Source organism: Lissotriton vulgaris, chromosome 7, assembly GCF_964263255.1.
Source record: "Lissotriton vulgaris chromosome 7, aLisVul1.2, whole genome shotgun sequence".
NCBI classification, from domain to species: Eukaryota; Metazoa; Chordata; class Amphibia; order Caudata; family Salamandridae; genus Lissotriton; species Lissotriton vulgaris.
Genome location: NC_141695.1, coordinates 1508270126 through 1508294970, shown reverse-complemented (window position 1 = coordinate 1508294970; position 24845 = coordinate 1508270126). Strand labels below are relative to the sequence as shown.

At 41.1% G+C, this 24845-nt stretch overlaps 1 protein-coding gene across 2 annotated transcripts in view; it reads left to right on the top strand.

Annotated features, from left to right (window-relative positions):
• GSS (glutathione synthetase) overlaps window positions 1-24845 on the top strand; it is a 673748-nt gene that overhangs the window by 546879 nt on the left and 102024 nt on the right. For both annotated transcript variants that reach the window (XM_086932359.1, XM_086932360.1), the window contains exon 11: window positions 10396-10477. In XM_086932359.1, coding sequence (XP_086788485.1) covers window positions 10396-10477 — 82 coding nt within the window. The remainder of the gene's footprint in view (window positions 1-10395; window positions 10478-24845) is intronic.

Genomic DNA, 24845 nt, shown 5'->3' with positions numbered 1-24845 from the left:
ATTACCTGGGGGATGCCTTTATGGTTAGTTGGTCACAGGATCTAAAATATGCATACCCACAATTCCTCTGCTTTTAAAGGTCTTGCAGAAGGTGTGGGAAAGAATCAAGTAAAACTGTTTCTTGTTGCCCCAGATTTGGCGAGGAAGATTTGGTGTGGCAATCTGTCAGAACTCAACATTTCACCCTCTCTTTCCAACCTTCGCCGAACAGATCTGCTTACTCAGCAGGATGCTCGGGTCCTTCATTCACCAAATACTTGGGTACATACCTAAAAATGTAGGAAAAGACTCACATGAGCGACGCGTACTGTGTCCTGGCTTTCTCATCATTGGTGTTAACTCCTTGGTAACAGCAGACATAATGGTTCAGGGTTAGCCAGCACAGCTTAGAACCCGTAGAGAAGGAAGGAGATAACTGCAGACATCTCACCCTGATCTTGCTTTAATATGTGAGCTAATGGCTCAAGTTGATGAATGTCGTTTAATGACTGTGAGTTTACCGACTAAGAAGCTAAACATTTATCAGAGGGATTAAAATATTTTACTGTCTCACTCTCAGCCCATCTCAAAATATCATAAACTGTTTTGATCATTTACTAACAAGAGGTCGACAGGTTTGTTTGCCTTATTTTATGCCAATTTCTTCAGGACAGGAGGATAAATAGGAAAGCGGGTGTCTCCGCTAATCAATCCACCTGTAAAGTGACAAAAAATTGTATATGTAATTATAATACAGAATATGTCCTGTAAATGCTGAAATGACAATCACTGTGAATGTGCCTGGACCCGAGAGTTTCGTGCATACCAGGTCTACCCCAAAATCACGAAAGATGCATCATGAAATGTAGTGGCAGAAAGTCTTTTAGAAGAAAATAACTAATTATGTTCATCAAAGGATACCTTCATAGTCCTACAAGGCCACAACAAACAATAAACTCTGCTGGAAAGGCACATAAAATGAATACGAAAAGAACAAATATTGCAATTGTACAGTACAGTAAACCTTCACGTGATAATTACTTTGTAAACCATATAACTCAATAAAAGATTATGTTTTGGACCCACTCTAAGGAACAATCCTTTCAGGTTCAGACTGGAATTCCTGTCTAACATGAGAAAAATCAAATACACAAGCACTCCAAGACAAAACTATGAACTGTAACACTATCATTCTACAGATCTGAAAAATATGTAAAGTTTTACTCCACCGGCTGCTGGACTTGGTCTGAAGATTACTACTGTTGAAAGTATTGATTTTCAGAAAATCATCACACCAGAAACAGAGCAAAACACTACACTTCACCCTCACAGAGGATGAAGAAAAGGTAATCAAGAATGTTGATGATAATCAAGAGATTATAATTAGGCCATCCACTAAAGGGTGTGATTATCAGAGGTATGCCAGAAGATTGTTAGAAGATAGGAAGAACTACAACCACTATCGAGAGACCCTACATCTGAACTCCAGGATACGATTAAGAAAATGGCCGTAAATTCAGTACACGAGAAGTGGATTACCACCAAGGAAGCCACTTTTTTGATCACTAAATAGCCATGTATACCAGCATTGCTTTTACTGAAAATCCCAAAAATAACTTCCCACTCATTCGGGCGTCCAATTGTCTATTTATTTATATATTTCTATAGCGCAAGAATCGAGCCCGAAAGGGTTATCTCCGCGCTTTGACAGCAACAGGCGCCAAAGATACTGTATAGACAGCAGTCCTAAAGGTATGTCTCCATAAACAGATTTGTTTTTAGCATTTTTCTAAAGGTGAGGTGATTGAAGATCTGTCTTAAGCTGAGCGGCAAGTTATTCCACAGGGCCGGCCCCACTGATGAGAGGGCTCGGCCGCCTTGTCTGGCTTTTTTAATGAAAGGTGGTTTGAGCAGGAGTAGGTTACTTGACCGTAATTCTCGTTCCGGTTTGTAGGGCTGGAATAGTTTGGCTAGATAATTGGGGCCATTTCCGAATAGACACTTATGTATAGTACAGCAAATTTTGAATTTAACCCGTTGGCGTATTGGGAGCCAGTGAAGTTTTTTCAACAGGGGTCCAGAAGAAGTTCTAGGGGGGGCATTCAGAATCAATCTTGCCGCCGTATTCTGGACCACCTGCAAACGATTGATGGCATCCTCATTGGCTTGTATCAGAAGCCCGTTGCAATAGTCGAGGCGACTTATTACAAGGGCTTGAACCAGGGTCTTTCTGTAGGTGTCAGGTAACAGGGGGAAAACTCGCCTGAGTAATCCAATGGTGTGAAAACAAGCACCTGCAATTACATTTGCATGTTCTTTAAGAGTTGAGTTTTGGTCTAGTTTCACACCAAGATTTTTGATGGTGGGTCTGGGGGAAGGTACAGGTCCCAAATCTTGGGGCCACCAATCAGGAGACCAAAGCATGCTGGCTTTCCCAAAAAACATCACTTCGGTCTTCCCGACATTGCACTGGAGGTAGTTGGCGGCCATCCAGTTGGAGATGGCCCTCATGCCTTCCGCAAAGTTTTCCCTAACATTAGGGTCAGGGGCATGGAAAGGGTAGAGGAGTTGAGTGTCGTCGGCGTACGACACTGGGGTGAATCCGTACTTCCTCACAATCTCAGCAAGGGGGGCCACATACACATTGAATAATGTGGGGCTTAGACATGAGCCCTGTGGCACCCCCTTAGTGAGCGCCCTAGAGATGGAGTGATAGGGGCCCAGGCTGACAGATTGTGAGCGACCAGAAAGGAAACTCTCCACCCATGCAAGTGCCTGATCTCTAATGCCCACTCCTTGTAGCCGATTCAGCAAGATCTTGTGAGAAACAGTGTTGAAAGCAGCTGACAGGTCTAACAGCACCAGAATCATCGAGCCTCCTCTATCCTGTGACATCTTGATGTTATCGGTCACGGAGAGGAGTGCAGATTCGGTGCTGTAGTTGGGCCTGAACCCAGATTGGGATTGGTCCAGGCCCCCTGTTGCTTCGATAAAGCTAGAGATCTGAGTGTTGACATGTTTCTCAGCAAGTTTGGTCAGGAGGGGCAAAAGGGAGATGGGGCGGAGGTTGGAGAGTTCGGTCCAGGGAGAGGTGGTATTTTTACGTATCGGGTTCACAGTTGCCTCTTTCCACTGTTGCGGGAGCTTACCTTCTTTAAAAGAGAGGTTAAGGATTTTAGTAATGATAGGGCATAATGATCTGCTCAGGTTATTAGTTAACCTAGCCGGGAGAAGATCACGAGGGGAGCCAGATTTCATATTTTCCAGGAGTGTTTGTACTTCATTTTCTGTAACTTCTGGAATGACTTTAAGGGTCTCTGAAGGGGTTTCTTGACATAAGGTAGTGGAGTCTTCCGGGTTATTAGGGTGTTTGGCTAGGATTTTATTGTAAATGGTGTCAATTTTGTCCTCAAAGAATTGGGAAATAATATTGCATAGTTCTTGAGAGAAGGTATCCGGACTTTCACATGCCAAGGGGTTAGTGAAAGTCTTGAGAATTTTATATAATTCTCTAGTGGAGTTTGCAGCTTCATCAAGCTGGGACCGCAGGCAGGTTTTTCTTGCCTTTTTGATATTATTATAGTAGGTGGATATGGCCTGCTGGTAGAGTACCTTACTAGCAAGAGAGTGATCCTTTCTCCATTGCTTTTCCAGTTTCCTACATTTTTGTTTCTCTGTTTTTAGTGAGTCGGAATACCATATTTCTTTTTTGGTGGTCGGGGTTTTTTTTACAGTCTTTTGCGGGGTTAGAGAATTTATGGTCTCTAGAAGAGAACTATTTAGTTTGGATAAAGCCGAATCGATATTGTCAGAGTCGGAAATAGTTGGCTCTTTCCAAGTTTGTTCAAAGGAAATTGGAGTAATTTTATGCCATGCTCTTTTGGTAATGCTCATATTGGCCGGGGGAGCGGAGGGTTTATCTAGTCTCAAGAAGGAGAATTCCAACATGCTGTGGTCAGACCAGCTGATGGATATAGGAGGGTGACAGTGTATTAAAGGATAATTGGTAAAAATCAAGTCCAATGTGTGGCCTTTCCTGTGAGTAGGGCCACAGTTTCTTAGGTGAAGACCTAAAAGAGCCAGATCGGCAAGGAGAAGCTTAGTATCAGGATCTTCTGCAATATCTGCATGGAAATTGAAATCTCCGAGAACAATAAAATTTTCTTTAGCTCTTAAGTGTGGGGCTAGTATTTCAGTTAAGGCGAGTGAAAAGCCAGCATTGGGGCCCGGAGGTCGATATACTAGGGCGCCTTTCCAGTGATCCTTAGTTTTGGTGTGAGTTTTAAAAATCATTATTTCCATAGTAGGTAAATTAATTTGTTCCACTACCGTAATATGGAGGTTTTCTTTAAAAATGATGGCAATTCCTCCACCGATTTTTATAGGGCGGTCTTGTCTTAAAATTTTATATCCTTGAGGGATACCCAGAGTTATGGATGGAACAGTGTGAGGCTTCAGCCATGTTTCCGTGAGGAAACATATTTCAGGCTTGTGACTTTGGATAGTATCCCAAATCTCCACATGATGTCGGGGCAAGGATCGAACATTCAGAAGAAAACTTTTCCAGCCTTTAGGGTATTGGATCTGTACTAGAGCCATTATTAACATTTGCCAATGTATTTTTAAAAGAGCATGTGATTTCACAACCTTCAATGTATAAAATACTCGTCAGAAGTACCAAACATTGTGGATAAGTTATAGTTAGAGACTTCAACACAGTTGCTGGTGACTATGGAAATTTTGTCATTGTATACAATTTCGTACATATGGCTACTTGGGTGGCAGCGGAGAGAGTCATTAAAAGGAACAATTGGTTTTGAGATACTTCAACAGACTTCGTTCTACAATGCATATGGCGAAGGCTTACTAAGAAGTACTTTCGAAAATGATCCATACCTCTGGATCTCACGGGCATCAAAGGAAGCAGCTTTTGCACCGTCTGGCCTGTATTTGTGTAGGCGATTCTGAAGTAGACACTGTTTATTATGACTCTATTCCATTCTCTATTGGCCTTAAATTATAAAAGCGTTATATTAATTATGCTCTCTGTGTTTGGAAAGGAACAGAGAATGAACAGATGGAATGGTTGAATCTTCAAGATCTCCGCCTTAAGAATTCACTCTTACATTATAAGTCTTTCCTCCCCCGAATTTTTAGAGGCCGCCTTGCCATGAAACCATTTTTTAGGTCGAAGCCTGCATTGCAGGGCATGGCCCTGCTACAGGCAAAGAGATATTGTGAGCAGGGGATTTCAGTATGGCGTGAAGCCACGCCCCTTTTTTCCATTGGCAGGCCTCTCGAAATGGAGGCCTGCCATTAGAAAAAGCTCCTGTTTAGCAGATTTGTCTGCTCTGGATCCCAACTCTCGAGGACTCCATGACCTGCCTTATGGTAGTACGACAATATTTTTAGAAATATTGCCTTGGCAACCATGAGGCAGGTCAGGGAGTCCTGGAGGGGCGGGATTTAGTATTATGTTTACGCCGTTTTTTTTGGGTTTTTTTTGGTTTCGTTTGTGCCGTCATTCCTGTGGGTCCCTGGGCGGTGGAGGAGGTAGGGGAGAGGCGGTGCTGGTTCTCCACTAGTTTTATCTGTTTCCCGGTTCCTTTACCAGCCTCTCTGTCCGATTCCTTGAGAGGTCTGAGGAACCCCTTCCTGCGCAACATCTTGTCAGTGACGAAAAAAGAAAGGGAAAAAAAGTTACGAAAGATGCATAATCAAACATGTAGAGACGGCATCCGTACACACGACTCCTAAACATTATAGGACAGTTTGAAACAGCACTGCCCGACTCATCGAGAGGGTACAGGCGTTCAGAGTTGCCCCAACTTGTCGAGAAGGTTTGCGTGGGGTTAGAGCTGGGCGGTTTTCCATGAAGCTCTGTGTTGCAGTGCGTCATGCTTAGTTCGTTGGTGTTGTGGGCTGCAGTCGTGTGCTCTTAGCCGTTCTCCAGGCAGCGTTTGCCCCTCCGCCCTGCCCCGCAGGTAGGTGTGTGTGTGTGTGCGTTTTTACTAGCTCCTCTTCTTTTGTTCTCTCTGTTCGTGTCTTCTTGTTCCAGTTTTAAGTTCTCCAACTCGTATCATTTTCTTCATTTTGTTAAAAAAAAAAACGCAATGCCGCCCTTTGATTTGAGATCATTGTGCCTTCACATGTTTCCTTCCTTTGGGATTTCCACTGGGGTTTTATTTATTTATTTATTTTAATATATATGCATTCCTCACTCGCCTCTCATATGAATTGTGCTTCACACCAGGCTCTGTTTTGGTAACCTGTCTCTGAACTGTCCAGTCTGTCTCCACCCCATGAAGGCACAGCCCCTCCCCTCTACAGGGGGAGCGCCGGCCACAGTTTTACTCCCCCAACTTTTGCAGCCTCCAAAAGCACGCCCCCTCACAGCCCGCGAGCCTCCGTGACACACGGCAGTGATCTCACTCCGTCGCCGCTGCCCTGCATTCTTCCAAAGACGGGGAGTGTCAGGAGCGCTGCGACCGCCTCCACCCCCAACCCAAAACATGAGCGCGGTCCCAGCACTGGAGGGAGTCTGCAGGTGAGTGAAGGGACGAGGGGGTCACGCAGGGCGCTTCATGCGGTGTTTGCAACTTCATTGCACTCTCTATGCTCACTCTTCTATACTTGCACGTTTTATATAGCGCCAAACATAGCACCGAGCTTTAAACCATTCTTTATTAGATGTTAAAAGTGAGGTAATCTTGCTCATGGCGTGAACAGTTCACAGAGAGTTGTTAGAATCGGATATAGTCACGTTGGTCCCCGAGAGGTGTGGGGGTGTAGGCTGGCCTGGCCCCAACACTGTGGTCGTGGCGTCCAACTGTTGCAGTGTAACTGAATTGCATTGTGATGCAGAATGTCATAACTGTGCAGTGTGTGATGCAGTGCCGTGGGTTCGGTTTAATGATCCCCGCCGTGTGGTGCAGGGTAACCGAAACAATGGAGTGATGTACTGTAGGGCTGTGTATCTGTGCGACATGATACAGTGTAGTGCAGAGGCGTTTCATGTCTACTGCTTTGTTGAACTGCATCACACTGCATATTGTTTATCTGTGCACTCTGATGCAGTGCCGCTGAAACGCCGTTGTACATCTGTACATTATGGTGCAGTGTAGTTCAGAAGTGTCCTATAGCTATGCAGTGTGATACATTGTAACGAAGCAGTATGGCATAGCTGCAGATGGATGCAGTGCCTCAAGCAGTCGTGTATAGCTGCGTAACGTGATGTATGCACTGCACCAGTGGATCATATCCATGCAGCGTGGTGTACTGTAAGTGAATCAGTATTTATTAGCTGCACTCCGTTGCAGTACCACCGAAGTAATACTGTATATATATATATATGCAGTGTGATTCAGCCCTGTATATATGTGCAGTAGAATCCATTGTAGTGCAAGAGCGTTGCAAATCTATGCGGTGTGATGAAATATACCCTTCTCTGAGGTATGAAATGTAACAGGAGTGGTGTTCTTGATAGTGAAATTGGTCGCAGTGTAATCAAAGATTTCACGTCCATCTGCCTGGAGTGATGTAATGTGAGGGAAGCAGTATTGTGTACCCTGTGGGGGAATGCAGTATAACCACCACAGTATTGTATATATGTTCAGTGACCGGTATTGTAACTGATGCGATGTTGCACAGTGTGTCTCTGCAGTGTGCTGTATGATGGTACTTGTTTAGTAAAAACAATAGTAGTAATACAAAAAAATGTTTATTGATATCACTTGACTGCAGTGTAACAGGAACAGTATTGTACATCTGTGCAGTGAGCCGTACTGTAACTCATGTGATATTACACTATATATCCCTGCAGTGTGATGGATGTTACTAGTTTAATCAATGCACCCTAAATGCATTATAAATAAAACAAAAAACATGCATATTGATGCAGTGAGACCAAGATAGTGCAGTATATCTGTGCACTCTGATACAGTGTATCTGGAATAGCATTGTACATCTGTGCATTGAGACTAAAGTAGTGCAGTATATCTGGGCACTTTGGTACAGTGTATCTGGAATAGTATTGTCCATCTGCGCAGGGAGAATAAAGAAGTGCAGAATATCTGGGCCCTTTGATACAGTGTATCTCAAATAGCATTGTACATCTGTGCAGTGAGACTAAAGTAGTGCAGTATATCTGGGCACTTTGATACAGTGTATCTCAAATAGCATTGTACATCTGTGCAGTGACACTAAAGTAGTGCAGTATATCTGGACACTCTGATACAGTGTAGCCGGAATCGTATTGTACATCTGTGCAGTGAGACTAAAGCAGTACAGTATATCCGGGCACTCTGATACAGTGTATCTGGAATAGTATTGTACATCTGTGCAGTGAGACTAAAGCATTACAGTATATCTGTGCACTCTGATACAGTGTTTCTGGAATAGCATTGTACATCTGTGCATTGAGACTAAAGTAGTGCAGTATATCTGGGCACTTTGATACAGTGTTTCTGGAATAGTATTGTCCATCTGCGCAGGAGAGACTAAAGTAGTGCAGTATATCTGTGTACTTTGATAAAGTGTAGCTGGAATAGTATTGTCCATCTGCGCAGGGAGACTAAAGTAGTGCAGTATATCTGTGTACTTTGATAAAGTGTATCTGGAATAGCATTGTACATCTGTGCAGTGAGACTAAAGTAGTGCAGTATATCTGTGCACTTTGAAACAGTGTATCTGGAATAGTATTGTACATCTGTGCAGTGAGACTAAAGCAGTGCAGTATATCTGTGCACTCTGATACAGTGTATCTGGAATAGTAGTGTCCACACACCCACTACACACCCACAACCACACACACACACACAACACACACACACACACACACACATAACCTCACACACAGCCATACACACACACAACCTCACACACAGCCACACACACACACAACCTCACACACAACCACACCGTCAGTGAACACTTTCACCAGACACAGACACCATCAGTCGTCAGTGCACACTTTCACCGGGCACAAACACCACCAGCCGTCAGTGCACGCTTTAACCGGCCACAAACACCACCAGCCGTCAGTGCACGCTTCCACCAGGCACACGCTACCAAACGTCAGTGCGCGCTTTCACCAGGCACACACACACCACCAGCCGTCAGTGGACGCTTTTACCAGGCACCCACACACCACCAGCAGTCAGTGCACGCTTTCACCAGGCACACACACTCCACCAGCCGTCAGTGCATGCTTTCACCAGGCACACACCACCAGCCGTCAGTGCACGCTTCCACCAGGCACACTCAACACCAGCCAGCAGTACACACTTCCACCAAGCACACACACCACCAGCCATCAGTGCACAATTTCTACAGGCACACACACCACCAGCCATCAGTGCGCACATCAATTGTTAACACATCTACAATTAACTATTGTAGCAATCGCAGTATGGCACACTTTACTTTTAAACATATTCATCTAAAGCGCAGCATGCCACCATTGCTACAAAAACAAATACACATTTTTTGGCCTACAATTTATAGACTTTTGTTGCAATTGGTGTTGCAATATTTAGCAATGCCAATAGCTCAAACTTAATTAATGCGAGACCTATTGCATTGCAAATGCTTGTTCTTTAGATCCCTTTGAAATTGCTGCATCACTCGAGACTGTGAAGTTCAAGCATCTGTTCTACAAGACCATCTTGCTCACTGTGCATACCAGCAGAAGAATGTACCCCAGGAATTGCAAGCTAGCATTGAACACTCCCATCAAAACTCGATTGGAACAACATTATAAACCTACAGCTGAATGTATCACTTTTGTGTCCATGTTGGATCTTCTCTTCTCCAATTAGGAAGATTACCAGAAAAGTCTAGCACATCCTCTAATCATAAAAAATCTGTACCAAAACCAAGGTTTTCTTTTAAACACACTTGAAACCTCAGAGATAAACTAATGCCTACACAACCCAAACCTGTGAGACAACAAGCAGTACCCTTGGCAACATCTTCCACTAACACTATAATACCCTTGTGTTTAGTTTAATGTTTGCATTCTAACGAGAAAGCAAAAGGATTAATTTATGCAGAGGCAGACCTTGATTAGAAGGGTATATTCAGAGATATATAGAATTAGCTGTTTGTCTACAGAAAGGCTGTGTGTAAGTAAGGATGGCACCTATGATAAGTAACCGATTTCTTTCTACACATGCATTTTCTTGAGAGAGACTATTTCGTCTGCCAGCAGGGTATTAACTGGGATACATGGCTTCCAGGCTTACGTCTCATGGCATTCTCATCTGCTGATCCCCGATGCACAATGAGATCCTAGGTTGCCCCAGGATACCATCAATGAAAATATTATGACTAGAAAATGTGTGCACTATACTAATTGAGTCTGAAAAAAAATACAGTGAATAATAAGTGGCTTGCTTATGTTTTCGTTTCTGGCAGGGTGAAGAAGGAGATCAGACTGCCGCAATGGCCATTGCAAGCCCTGAGCGATTCGTGCTTAAACCTCAGCGGGAAGGAGGAGGTATGTAACCACTACTTTCTCCTTGAGTTTATATCAGGGATGTAGTTTGTGTCTGAAACTACTAGCCTAAATGTTGTGGAAGGGATTCCTAGCCTTGCCGAGTTGGAAATAACGTCAGAACAGGTTAATGCAAGCAAATTAATCGAGGTAGTCATTTAATGCAGGACAAAAGTAGTTGAAAGTCGGTGCCCATGGAGCAGCTACCAAGATGGCTGCATTCTAGAGCGCTCCCACTAGCCCGGGTGAAGGTTCACCACTATCTTGACACCATGTAGCGACGCATCATCCAGATGTAGTCTGAGGTGGGTGAGCGGCACTCTACACAATAATGCTGCTTTATGTTGTCTCAAGATTTATGAGCCTGTCCACTGACTGTCCGACATGCTGCTGCCCAATGGGGAGACGGTTCGTTGGTACGCCTTCTGCGCAGTGCCATTCCTGTGCTGCCAAGTTGGCCAGGCCAAGGTGATTAGTATGGTGACGTCCAACAACACAATCCTGTAACTCTCGCTTTAAGGCACCAATGACTAGTACACTTGCATGTTTTAGGCAGCGATGGCTTCTGGACTGAGCATGGCCACTATCGGGAGGATTCACTCAACGTGCTGCACAGTTCATATGGTTTTTTGCTACAGTGGAGCTGTGGCCTTGATGCTTGAGCTAGTTCCATACAATGCATTTTCGCCTTTCAGAGCCTGATTACTAGGGCTTCATTCCACAGGTGGCCAGGAAGATGTAGATGCATGTTGGAAGCCTGGTTTCGGCTTGGGATGTGATTATCCCAAAGTTCTCCAGTGGTCTGGGTGACTGTAGGTGACAAAGAGCAACTGTAAATGAGGTCCTGCATCTGTTGCAGTCTTCACCTGTCTTATCTCCCATTGTTTGATGCCCCCTGTTAACTGTGAATAGTGAGCCTCGAGAATAGCCCCTTGTCTTAGGAGCTGTGAGGGGCGGTCAACTGGTGGATTGTGCTGCAGCATTGGTGAGGCAAGGGGCTGGTGCCTTGAGGAAAGGAACAGAAACTCTATTGAAATTTGATGTGCACGGGGACTGGCAGGAGGAAGAGGTCAGCCATCACCAGCGGCGTAGCTTGCTGCCCTTGATTCTACTTTTAAATGTCTGTTCTGTGATACATGGAACATTTTACAGTGGTCATTGTCTTTTTGTTTCACCTCCACCCTGCAGCTGAGAGGGTCAGAAGATGAGCAATGTTGGAGTGGTGGATGTCTTGTTCGAGTGGAGTTAATCACTGTTATACACATTCTGATTTCATTACCTTGCTCTTTCTTCCACTTGGAGATCTGTGTCACCCCAAGCACTTCACCCTCCATCAGAAAATCATTCCAACCACATTCCCCTTCTGATTTCTTTCACAGACAGGTTTTTATGGTTGAAGCCAACATTGTCATCAGGGAGAACGTTTACTCAAAAGCTCATCACCACGCAGCCCTCTGGGACTTTTCCAATACCTCCTTTCTTGTAGATAGGCTACAGTGGCTTGTCGGTGGAACAGCGGAATCCTGAGCTTCCAGCAGTATGACTCCAATGGGTGCTTATGCCTTACGATCAACCTTCCAGTACTTAAACACAGTCATGTTGGTATTAGGCTCTAGCATGTTGTTTCCAGTGGCAGAGGCAGGATTTTGAGCCAGGCTGGGCGAGAAAAGCTCCTTTAATGGCACCATGTTAAGTAATCGCTGTTGAACCATCAACACAGGAAGGTGATATGAAAGATAGCCTTCCACAGTGGCGGCAGGAGAAGCCTGACAGTGGTGATGCATACATCTTTAGTACACATTTGTAAAAATGTGGTAAATGGTACATTTCAGAGCATACTTTCTACATCTGATGGATAAAAAGCCATAGGTTCTGAAATAGCAACAGTGCATTACATACAATACATTGTTTTGTGACTCAGACAAGCCTGACTATCATCCGGGGTACTATGGATTAATACTAGACTACATGAACCATTGTGACACAACTGTGCATGGTTCTGCAGAATTTCACAAAGAATTATAAAAAAAAAATTCTATTAGAGGCAGTTAACAAACTGGGTATGCAATTTCATATGCGCTATTTGATATATATATATATATATTCAATGAAAAAACCATAGGTTATAATCCATATATAGTTAGGAATTTGCATTTACAAAACCTTGAAAATTCAATGAAAAAACCATAGGTTATAGTCCATATATAGTTAGGAATTTGCATTTACAAAACCTTATTTTACTCGCATAAAACCATTGAAATTCCATATATAGTTAGATGCGCTAACTATATATCGCGCACCCGCAATCCACTGCTGATGATGTCACATATTACATCATTCATGACATGGTCAGTGACATCACTGATGACATCACTGATGACATCTCAAATGACATCACTGATGACATCACTGATGACAACATCCAGTGACTATGTTTCTGTAAAGTTTAAATATGTTTTACATATTGAAGAATGAGTGGATGTATAAGTGTCTGGATGAAGAATTTAGTAGGTGCATGACTGACTGTATGAAAGAGTGATTAAATGTGTCTCACTGAGTGCATGGGTTAGTGACTAAACTGTCTTAATTTGTGCATCAGTATGTTTGTTGTTGTGTAAGCTGCTGCATGTGTTGATCAGTAGCTATAAGAGTGGCTATATGGGTTATTGATTGGTTGCCAAAGTATTTGAATGGGAGGCTGAGTGTGTGTGTGGGTGGCTGGGAGGTGTGTGACTCTGTGCATAGATGTGTAAGCAGTTGATTCACTAGGAGTATGAGTTCAAGAGTGCATGTGGAAACAGCTATATGGGCGGTTGACTGTGCATGGGTGTGTTGGTGAGTGAATGGATTTCTCAGTGCTACATGTGCAAGTAAGTACGTATGTAAAACACAATACATGTGAGAGTTGACATATATAAATAACTGTGGATAAGAGCCAGTGAATGTGTGAGTGGCTGTATCGATCACTGTGAGCTTGTATCAGGGATTATATAAGAGAGTAAATATGTGTTAGTATATGTTTGAATAAGTAAGATGTGTATAACTGTATAGTTGAGGAAATGGAGGTGTGATTGATTCTTTGCATGACTGACTAGGTGTGTGAGTAACTCCATGGATGAGTGACAGTCTGTGAGTGTCTGTTTATACTGAGTGTATGTAAGGTTATATTAGAGTCTGAAGAGGTTCATTGTATTATCACATGAGTGATGTGATCAGTGATGTCAAATGAGATGTCATCAGTGATGTCATTTGAGTTGTCATCAGTGATGTCATCAGTGATGTCATTTGAGATGTCATCAGTGATGTCATTTGAGTTGTCATCAGTGATGTCATCAGTGATGTCATTTGAGATGTCATCAGTGATGTCATCAGTGATGTCACTGACCATGTCATGAATGATGTAATATGTGACATCATCAGCAGTGGATTGCAGGTGCGCGATATATAGTTAGCGCATCTAACTATATATGGAATTTCAATGGTTTTATGCGAGTAAAATAAGGTTTTGTAAATGCAAATTCCTAACTATATATGGACTATAACCTATGGTTTTTTCATTGAATTTTCAAGGTTTTGTAAATGCAAATTCCTAACTATATATGGATTATAACCTATGGTTTTTTCATTGAATTTCAATGGTTTTTTAAAAGCTAATATCTGTAGCTGTAAAATATATTCTTCTTTAAATCTTGAAATATATTTTTCATGTTCTGTACACAATTTTTTAAAAACATTTTTTTTTGTTTCGCTCCCAGTCCGCGAACTGGTCAGCTTCCCGTTAGCTCAATTTAAAGCCGCGGCTTAGTACGCGAACCGGTAATCGTTCCTTTAGCGTAACTGTTACGTTCGCATGACGTTTTGCGTTATCGCGTAATACGTCATTGGATGCGCCAAGTTAGCGGACCCGGAAGTGGACCGGAAAACGAAGCAAAGCGCGAAACGTAAACACAGCAGGTCATGTGACTCGATAATAACACTTTTCATTAGTTCATTTCACTTTTGGTTTCCTAATGATGTAATACTTGGTCATGTGATATAAAATTAACACTTTTCATTGGTTTAGAATTTTTCCTTCTCCCAAATGATGAAAACCCCTCCTTCTTTCCTCACTCTGACTTTCATCTTGGTGAGAGAAAGACCCTTTTTGATTCTTCAGCAATGGCTTCAATGGTTGCTTCAGCCAGTGTGCCACCACCACCTCCTCCACCTCCTCATGGGAAGAAAGGACCACCTGCTTCAGTAATTATGGAAGAGGTGGAAAATCAAGAAGAGGAAGAAGAGGAAGAACATTCTGAGTTTTTGCCAGAAGAGCCCAGGAGATATAACAGGAAAGAAAATTACATCTGGCAATTTTTTAAATTTCCAGCTGACCAAAAAAAAGTCAATGCAAGATACGTCTTTTGCCGTATTTGCGGCGAACGTCTTTCAAGGGGCACTGACAAAAAGTACAGCTATGGGAATTATACAATGCGCAGGCACATGAGTCGGTGGCACCCTAACAATTACAGTAATGCCCAGCTTCGCGACCAACAACAAAATCCCCCAGAAATGGCAAGAAGATCTGTTGTTCAGGAGGTATCGGGACCGGAGGCGAGGGAGGTGATCCCGAACATCCAAATCAACATGGGGGAAGTGAAGCAAGTCTGTGTGTGGTGCAACCAGACACTTTGCTACCGCGAAAGTAGCATTACCCTTATAATGAGAGCCATCCACAATCATGTGTGCCCAAAACGCCCCAAAAAATAAATTCTTCTTTTTTTTGTTGCTCCTGTTGAGCCCTCTTCGATGAATCATTTTTGTTTCCCCCCTCCCCCCCAAAAATAAAAAAAAATACAAAATGTTCAGAAAAAAACAAAAAAATATAAAAAATGTTCAGAAAACTAATAAAAAAATTTAAAACAACAAAAAGAAAAAAAAAGTTCTTTTCAGAACTACCTCCCCATTATTAAAAAAAATTGGTAGAATTCTTTGAACTCTGCCAAGCTCTATTTCTATTAGTTCGCTCCCAGTTCGCACTCCGGTACGCGAACTTTGAGCGAACCAAAAAAATGTTTTTTTAAAAAAGGAACAGTAAGTATAAGGAAAGGAAACAGACAGTTATGTTACAAAAAAGACAGCTATAGGGAGTAAAGAAAAGATACTGTTACCCGCAATTCACTTCTGATCATGTCATATATTACATTATTTATGACATGGTCAGTGACATCATCAGCAGTGGATTGCGAGTAACAGTTTTTTTTGTTTACTTCCTATACCTGTCTTTTTTGTAACATAACTGTCTGTTTCCTATCCTTAAACTTACTGTTCCTTTTTTTAACGAGATAATAGATGTGAAGACCTACCATTGCACTAAAACATGCCCACTTATTACATCATTCATAACATAGTCAGTGACATCATCAGCAGTGGAATGCAGGTTAAAAAAGTAGAAAACATTTACCTTATAATTCTTGTTAATTTTTAAAGAAAATTTTTCATACATTCAATCTGTAAAAGAGAGAACAAACATTTCCAAAAATATTAAAACATGTATTTAAAAATTAGAAAAAAGAAGGGAAAAGGTTCAAGAAGAAACAGTTTTTAAACAACTTTGACACTTACAGAAACCTCTACTTCTCTACGACCCCTACACAATCCTAAATATATTTATTTTAAACAAACAGTATCTTCATGCTGATGAAATGAGGCCTATTTTGAAATATGATGCTACTTTTGCATTGCTTATGTCTCACAATAGTGATGCAATAACAGCGCAAAAGAGATGTAAAACCATCATAAAATTGTGTCTAACATTTAAAATGATTGTTTTAGGATGCAAATAAGATGTGTGCTTTCAAGAGCTTTCTTTGAGGTGAGGCCTATTTCTTTTTTTTTTTAAAAAAACAGTACCCAGAAGTACAGCACTGTAAGCATTAAAATTGACACTTACAGAAGACTCAGCTTCTCCATATCTACCTCACATTTCTAAATGTATATCATAAGTACAAAAAGCATAACATTAATTATACATGTTAAATGGTTTATTTTTGCTGTTCTCAGAATGTATCAAATTTCACTTAAATCAGTGACTTGAAGATATTCATCATGTAACAGCGGGGGAAAAAAAACACAATCAAAATGACTGTGTTTAAAAAACCCATACAACCTAAGAAATCTGATTTCAAAACTCCTTAAAATTAACTTACTTTCAATGACGTCGAAGGATCTCCTATGAACAGCATCCACTCTGTTGTGCTATAAATATTTTCAGCCCGCCACTTTCTGAAAGAAAACCTCCATCGATACGTAAAATATGTTACATAGAAAAAAAGACTTCTCTCATTCTATCACATGTTTCCACTAGGCCAAATCATGTTGCCGCGATTCGCAAGTCTTGTAATTCTTCCAATCAAATCCCGACATTTTCTATTTTCGCAACTTTCAAAAAGAAAATATTTGAGATTATTTTCACAATCCTGGACTACTAATATCTTACTCTTCTTTGTCACTCATGTTCTCCTTTTCCTATGACACTGATACTGCTTACTATGAAGCAGACTTACTTGCATCAGGTTTATATAGTTGGATTTTTAATCTAGACAGCATTGCAGACTTACATTCCCTCTACTTAAAATTTTGGTTTTAAAAACACCAGGTAAGAATTTTTAAGGTCAAACGGCAATTTTTTTGTGAAAGTTACAACGGAATCATTGCAGAATGACCAACCGTTTCGAGACTTTAAGTAAGCTGTATAATGTCCTGATGTTGTTGATGGACCATCGTGATAGATAATTGCTACAGTTACAAAAGTCCTCCCTGATATTGACAGCTGAGAAGCCACAAATTTTTTTATTAAAGTTGACAATTTTGATCCATCAGGCCTACATCGTTGGATAATTAAAATGACATACTGGCCATATCTACGTATAAATAATGTTGACATCATATCACATTTACATTGGCTACACTCCATGTTGTGATCCGCTGCATTTACTAGCTTATTAAAGGACACTGATTTACTGTCTGGCAAAGTTAAATATATAAATCTTTCTGAGTCTACACTAGTAGTACTTGATACCATACAGTTCTCGCAGTCATGCTGCCATTGATAAGAAAGCCCAAACAGGTGATCTACATCTACACCCTCATCTTGCAATACATCAAGCATATACATTAAAAACTCCTGACAATCTTGCTGATTATTTTCAGAGAAGTCTGTTTGACCTGAACATTCATCTAACAGATAACGAACTTCAGACACACTTTCTACTTTTGTTCGATCAGTGCTACATTTCTCGAAAACAGAATTCAACAAACAGCATAAAATTTGTTCTGAATTCAACAGAATCTGTTCTTTTAAACTCTCTAGTGAAAAGAGAACATTAACCACTACATTTGCATAGCAGTTGACACCAGAACTGTTTTCAAATTGAAAACGGACAACATCTTCAACAGAATCCACTTTCTTTCTGCTAACAATTTTCGGTTCATTGACTTTTAGTCTTTTTGCAACAACCTCCCTACTATTACTGATATTTCTACGTTTCTGGCCTACCACACGTTTCTCAAACAAAGGATATTGAGGCAAATGTGGCGCATACTCTCTTCTTAACCTATTGTATTCCTTAACACAATCTAGATCCGCACAAATGTTTGTGACATCACAGTCAATCAAGTACAATCCCGATAAAGTTCTAACTCGTGACAATGCCACATATGCCATACCCTCCTTGAACACAGAACTGCCAATATTCACCAATGCACAGTCTACACTTAAACCTTGCGATTTATGGATTGTCACCGCATATGCCAAGCAAACAGGAAACTGTTTACGGCGAACATATAAGTCTTTAACAAGCAAAAACCTAGCAGAACAACGACCAATTTGCTGTACTTCCTCAATGCCATCAAATTTAATTCTTAAAAATTCTATTCCATCTCTATTTCTGTACTTCTCAAAATCAACAACATTACCCAGAATGCTACACCGAATATGCAATTACAATTTCGCAAAGTAACAAAATCTATTTCTATATCACTACAGACAAAGCCACAGTTTAAAAACACAGCTTTCTTCATCATTTTCTCCTTAGCGATAAAAAGCGGCAGCAATGCATGAATATCACGCTGAAAAGTCAGCGATATTCATGCATTATCCTGCAAATGCTCTTAGCCATGTTATCCACCTCCCATTGGATAACATGGCTAAGAACTGCTCGCAAATGCGAAAAAAAAACGGCCGCAATGCATGAATAACGCTGAAAAGTCAACGATATTCATGCATTATTCAGCAAATGCTCTTAGCCATGTTATCCACCTCCCATTGGATAACATGACTAAGAACTGCTCAGGGCCCCATGAGGAACGCTTTCCATTTAAAAGAGAAAAAATAACATCATAGAAAAGAATCGTTTTTAAACACAGCATATAAATCAATTGTATACCTGCATTCAAGAGGAAATGACTGAAAATGTCCTTGAGACACACGAAAGCGTTTTCTAGAATGCCCTAGCACCATTTTTCCGACATTATTAACATGGCTATGTAACTCCCATAATCAAAATCTAAATTTGCCAAGCGCAGGTGAGAGCGTATTTACAAGACACTTGCCCCATGAGGAATGCTTTCCATTTAAAAATGAAAAAATAACATCAAAGACACTCAAATGCCTTATAAATATGACCCAAAACAACCTATGAAGCTCTAACAGTACATATCCAGAAATGTAATTGATTTCAAAAATGGTTTTTAAAAACAACATATCTGTTTCAGCTTACATAAGAGACCATGGAATGCGCTTCATATACAACAATAACTTGAGTTACTGCATGCCAGAATCCTACACCGAATATGCAAATACAATTTCTCAAAGTAACAAAATCTATTTCTATATCACTACAGACAAAGCCACAGTTTTAAAACACAGCTTTCTTCATCATTTTCTCCTTAAATCATTCTATTCTCTATCTAAAATAAATAAATCTTTTCTCACCTTAGCAAATACTTTTTGGATTTTAAAAACAGTCTCAGAAATACACCAAATTGTCTTCAGCAGAAGAAAAAGGATGCACTCCAGAGGCTGCAGCTATTGAAAGCACAGAAATACAGATATTCATTTCACATATCTCTCATATTAGCCAATCATAACTCTTCCCTCACTTTTTTCAAATCAAAACCCTTCCCCCCTCTGCCCTCTCTGCCTTTTTTCCATAGCAACGACCTCCTGGAAGACCTCTCATGTTTGCAAATTCACACAACAATGTTTCAATTGAACTCTGAACTCTCAGTGCACCTGCGTATCCAGTGCAATCTTTCATTAAAAGTTTCTTCCTTGACCATTGAAATTACATCTTTCAAGAACACATCCATGCACCCTAACTTTCTGTTTTCAGAAATGGAAATGCACCAATCACTGCTAATGAATCATTAGCATTGGAAATCCACAGTTTTTTTTCTTTACAAACTCCTACTGTTTCAACTGCCCTTTCATTACCACACTTCAACTGACTGCAGCCCAACCTTCTCCCACCATGTTTAACGTCTGGATTGTTGGACATAGTTACATCCACTGGGCTCAAAGGTATGCTGACAACAGAAATTTACACAACCTCAATTTACAAGATGTGGAAATTAAATGGTTGGGCCAAAGAGGATTAAAATGTCACCAATTGATACCATTGGTGAAAACCTTTATGCATTTGCCAAAACCTGACCTGTTAATAGTGCATTGTGGAGGTAATGATTTGGGCACTTTAACAGGAGTAGGTCTGGAAATGCTTTTAAAGGACACCTTTGAGCAATTAATGGCACTTTTTCCTCAAACTGCCTTGGTATATTCCAATATATGCTAAAGACAGAAATGGAGGTGGTCCAACCAATTTGGTCCACAAATTGAGAAAGCGAGGAAGCATGTAAACAAATCTGTTTCAGCTTTCATGAGAGACCATGGAATGGGCTCCCTGTACAATAATAACTTGCGTTACTACATGCAAGATATCTACAGAGGAGATGGAGTTCACTTCTCAGATGAGGGCAACAGAATTTTCATTCTGAATTTAAGACTGTGCATTGGTACCTACTTATAAGTACCTAAATGTACCATAAACCCAAAAGCTCTTCTCAGAGCTACCCTTCATCTGATCACTCACAATTAATACTTTTCTCTAACTTATTTCTGTAATTTTCAACAAACTACGCTCAAAGAGCGCTACCCGGTACGCGAACTGGAAGCTAACCGCCCAAAATTATTTTAAAAATGTTTTTTCTCCGCACATATGGTCCTCCTCAGCCACCCTCAGAAAACCTGGGGGGTCAAAATACTTGTACCGTGTCCCCTTCTACCCTTTCTGAACATTATTTAACCTCCATTTTATATGTTAATTCGACCGAAACACAAAATGGTGGACTCCCGTTACGCTTCTAGTTCGCGGACTAAACTGCTTCCCGGGAAGCGGTCCAAAAAAAAGGTGGGAAAGTAATTCACAGAAAAAGGACTGGAGACACTCTCACCAAATATAGATTAGCTCATACTACATAACAATCCCTTTCATTTTCACAAATTTGATTGAAATTCCATTTAGCCATTAAGCCTGTAGACCTCTCTAAATACCTTGAGGTAAATTACTTCACAAAAAACATCTGAAGTGTTGGAATTGACAACCAATAAAAATGTTACTTTCATTTTCTACTTTTATTACCTGATATTTGATTGGTTATATACCTGAATATATATAAAGGAAGAGAAGAAAACACAGCCATTTTGACTACTACTTCTTGTTGTACATCACATTTCAATACTTACCTAAGACTTCAACTTGTTTCTGAAGGTAAGTTGTTATTTTTAAAAATGAAGTATATTGTGCACTATAACTTGATATGGTAGACTTTTTCTGATACATATACACTATCCCTCTGTAGTAGTTATGGATTTAGATAGACTTCTCTGTTATAGTTATGAATGGAGTTAGGCTTCTCTTCGTTAAATTACATACACTTTTTTATAGTCATATTTCCACTCTGATACTATACACTGCCAAAAGAAAAAATCACTGATAAAAACTGCCTATCTAAAATTAATCCCAACAGTGCCCAATCTCTACTAATATATATTTTTTTATTCAAAATTTCAGGCAAAATGGAAGGCGAACAACAAGTTACATTTTCAATTGAACTGAAGGAGAGCAGCCAAGACAGAATTGATGACTTTATGGATGAAAGTAGAGACCACGAACTTCTACAATGTGTTGAAGTAGTGGACAACCTGCTTCAAAATGAAAAAAAATTACACCCTATAATAAATTATGACATTTCTGACAATGAAATGTTAGAAAATTTAATAAAGTATGAAACACAATCATAATAAAAAAAAAATTAAAAATAAAGAAAACAAAAAAAAACCAACAAAAACAACAAATAATTAACATACAGTATTAGAAAAGTCTATCATTCTTTTATCCTTATAGTACGCTGCCCAGAACGCTTCCCGGTTCGCGTACTAGGCGCTCACCACGCATAAATAATTTTTTTTTTTTTTTTTTGTGCCCTGCAGGGACCTTTTACAACCTCCACATAAAACCTAGGGGGTCAGGGAGGATCTACTATGCCCCCTTATCAAAATTTCCCCCTTTGTTTTGGCCTCCTCTTGTCTCTCGATCCTACCGAGAGACAAGATGGCGGCCGCACCGGACTGTTTAGAATGTTGACAGACACCGGAGAGCCAATCAGCTTCGCTTCGCAAAGTTCCGATAAGCGAAAAGTACGCGAACCGGAGCGCTGCCCGGAGCGCTGTTACAGATATATATCTTGATTTAAACGTTAATTTCTCAAAATCCACTGAAGCACATATATTGAGACCTAGCAAAGGCACATCGGGCTAACAGTCCCTACAATTTTGCCAAGTTTCGTGCAAATCCATTCAGCCGTTCGAGCTAAAAGTGAGTCCAACCGCCCTATGGAAAACTCAATGTTAAAAACGCGTTTTGGGACCCCCCTTTTTTCTCAGCCCCCCCTTGACGAAACCCCCCCAAATTTCCAGGAGCTGCTCAGAAACAAAATGTGCCATTTTCCTGAAAATTTCAGCCGATTCCGTCCACAAACGCCAAAGTTATTAGACATAGAATTTTCAAAAATCCCATAGGGAAAAAATCCTAACTATATATACCTACTGGCGACCGCCATTAGGTTATATATATATATATATATATATATATATATATATATATATATATATATATATATATATATATATATATATATATATTACCTACTGGCGGTCGCCAGTAGGTAGTTATAGTTAGGATTTTTTTCAATGTTAAATCTCAAAATTCTATTTGGAATAACTTTGGCGCCGGTTGACGAATCTGCCTGAAAATTTCCTGAAAATGGCCTCGCGGGGTTCCGGTCCTTCCCTGAAAGTTTGGGGGGGATACGTTAAGCGGGGGCCGAGATAAAAGGGGGGTCCCAAAACGCGTTTTCCCCATGTTAATTTCCATAGGGCGGTCGATTTCACTTTTAGCCCGAACGGCTGAATGGATTTCCACGAAACTTGGCAAAATTGTAGGGACTGGTAGCCCGATGTGCCTTTGCTATGTCTCAAGATATGTGCTCCAGTGGATTTTGAGTAATATAGGTTCAAAAAAATATATATATCTATAGGCGCTCTCCCGTGCGCGCACCGGAGTGCGCTCCAGGCGCGACACGCGACACGCGACTTGCGCGCAGGAAGCTGATTGGCTCTCAGTTGTCTGTAAACATTCTAAACAGTCCGGAGCGGCCGCCATCTTGTGTCTCGGTAAAATCGAGACACAAGGGGTTTGAAAAAAAAAGGGGCAAATGACCATAAGGGGGAAGAGTAGACCCCCTCTGACCCCCTAGGTTTGATGTAGGGACTAAAATAGGGTCCTGCAGGGCATTAAAAAAATTTTTTCGTTTTGCGCGGGGGAAGCGCATGGTACGCGCACCGGCGAAGCACGGGGAAAATCCAGGACCATATTTATGAAGGCCTTGCGCTGTTAGTTTTGCGCTTCCTGTGCGTCAATTTTTGTGACGCACCAGCGGTGTAAAAAAATGCGCATTGTTATGCAATATTTAAAAAGTGACGCATCTATCTAGATGCGTCACTTATTAAATATAGTGCAACGAGGTACATTTTATTACACTGCTGGTGTTATGCGTCACTTTTCTGTGCGCACTCCTTATGACATTCCAGATGTGTCATATCGTTAAGCGGGGGCCGAGATAAAAGGGGGGTCCCAAAACGCGTTTTCCCCATGTTAATTTCCATAGGGCGGTCGATTTCACTTTTAGCCCGAACGGCTGAATGGATTTCCACGAAACTTGGCAAAATTGTAGGGACTGGTAGCCCGATGTGCCTTTGCTATGTCTCAAGATATGTGCTCCAGTGGATTTTGAGTAATTTAGGTTCAAAAAAATATATATATCTATAGGCGCTCTCCCGTGCGCGCACCGGAGTGCGCTCCAGGCGCGACACGCGACTTGCGCGCAGGAAGCTGATTGGCTCTCAGTTGTCTGTAAACATTCTAAACAGTCCGGAGCGGCCGCCATCTTGTGTCTCGGTAAAATCGAGACACAAGGGGTTTGAAAAAAAAAGGGGCAAATGACCATAAGGGGGAAGAGTAGACCCCCTCTGACCCCCTAGGTTTGATGTAGGGACTAAAATAGGGTCCTGCAGGGCATTAAAAAAATTTTTTCGTTTTGCGCGGGGGAAGCGCATGGTACGCGCACCGGCGAAGCACGGGGAAAATCCAGGACCATATTTATGAAGGCCTTGCGCTGTTAGTTTTGCGCTTCCTGTGCGTCAATTTTTGTGACGCACCAGCGGTGTAAAAAAATGCGCATTGTTATGCAATATTTAAAAAGTGACGCATCTATCTAGATGCGTCACTTATTAAATATAGTGCAACGAGGTACATTTTATTACACTGCTGGTGTTATGCGTCACTTTTCTGTGCGCACTCCTTATGACATTCCAGATGTGTCATATTTAATGTATGACGAATCATGTTGCAAGGAGTTACAGATACGTCAGTATTTCTGACATATCTGTAAACATAAAAGTGATGCGAGGCAGGTGCAAGATTTTGACGCAACAGCATCCTAAAAGTGACGCAGAGAAATCTTATAGATTTCAGTACGTCGTTATTACCAAGCTTTTTGCGAGGGATTGCCCCCTCTGCATACATTATACCTGATGCAGATATAATGTGGCGCAGAGTTTTAAAAAGTGACCCATGTACCTAGATGCGTCACTTTTTAAAAATAGCGTCAGGTATAATGCATGCAGAGGGGGTGTTCTCCCGCAAAAAGCTTTGTAATAGCGACGCAGTGAAATCTTTGAGATTTCACTGCGTCAGTTTTAGGATGCTGTTGCGTC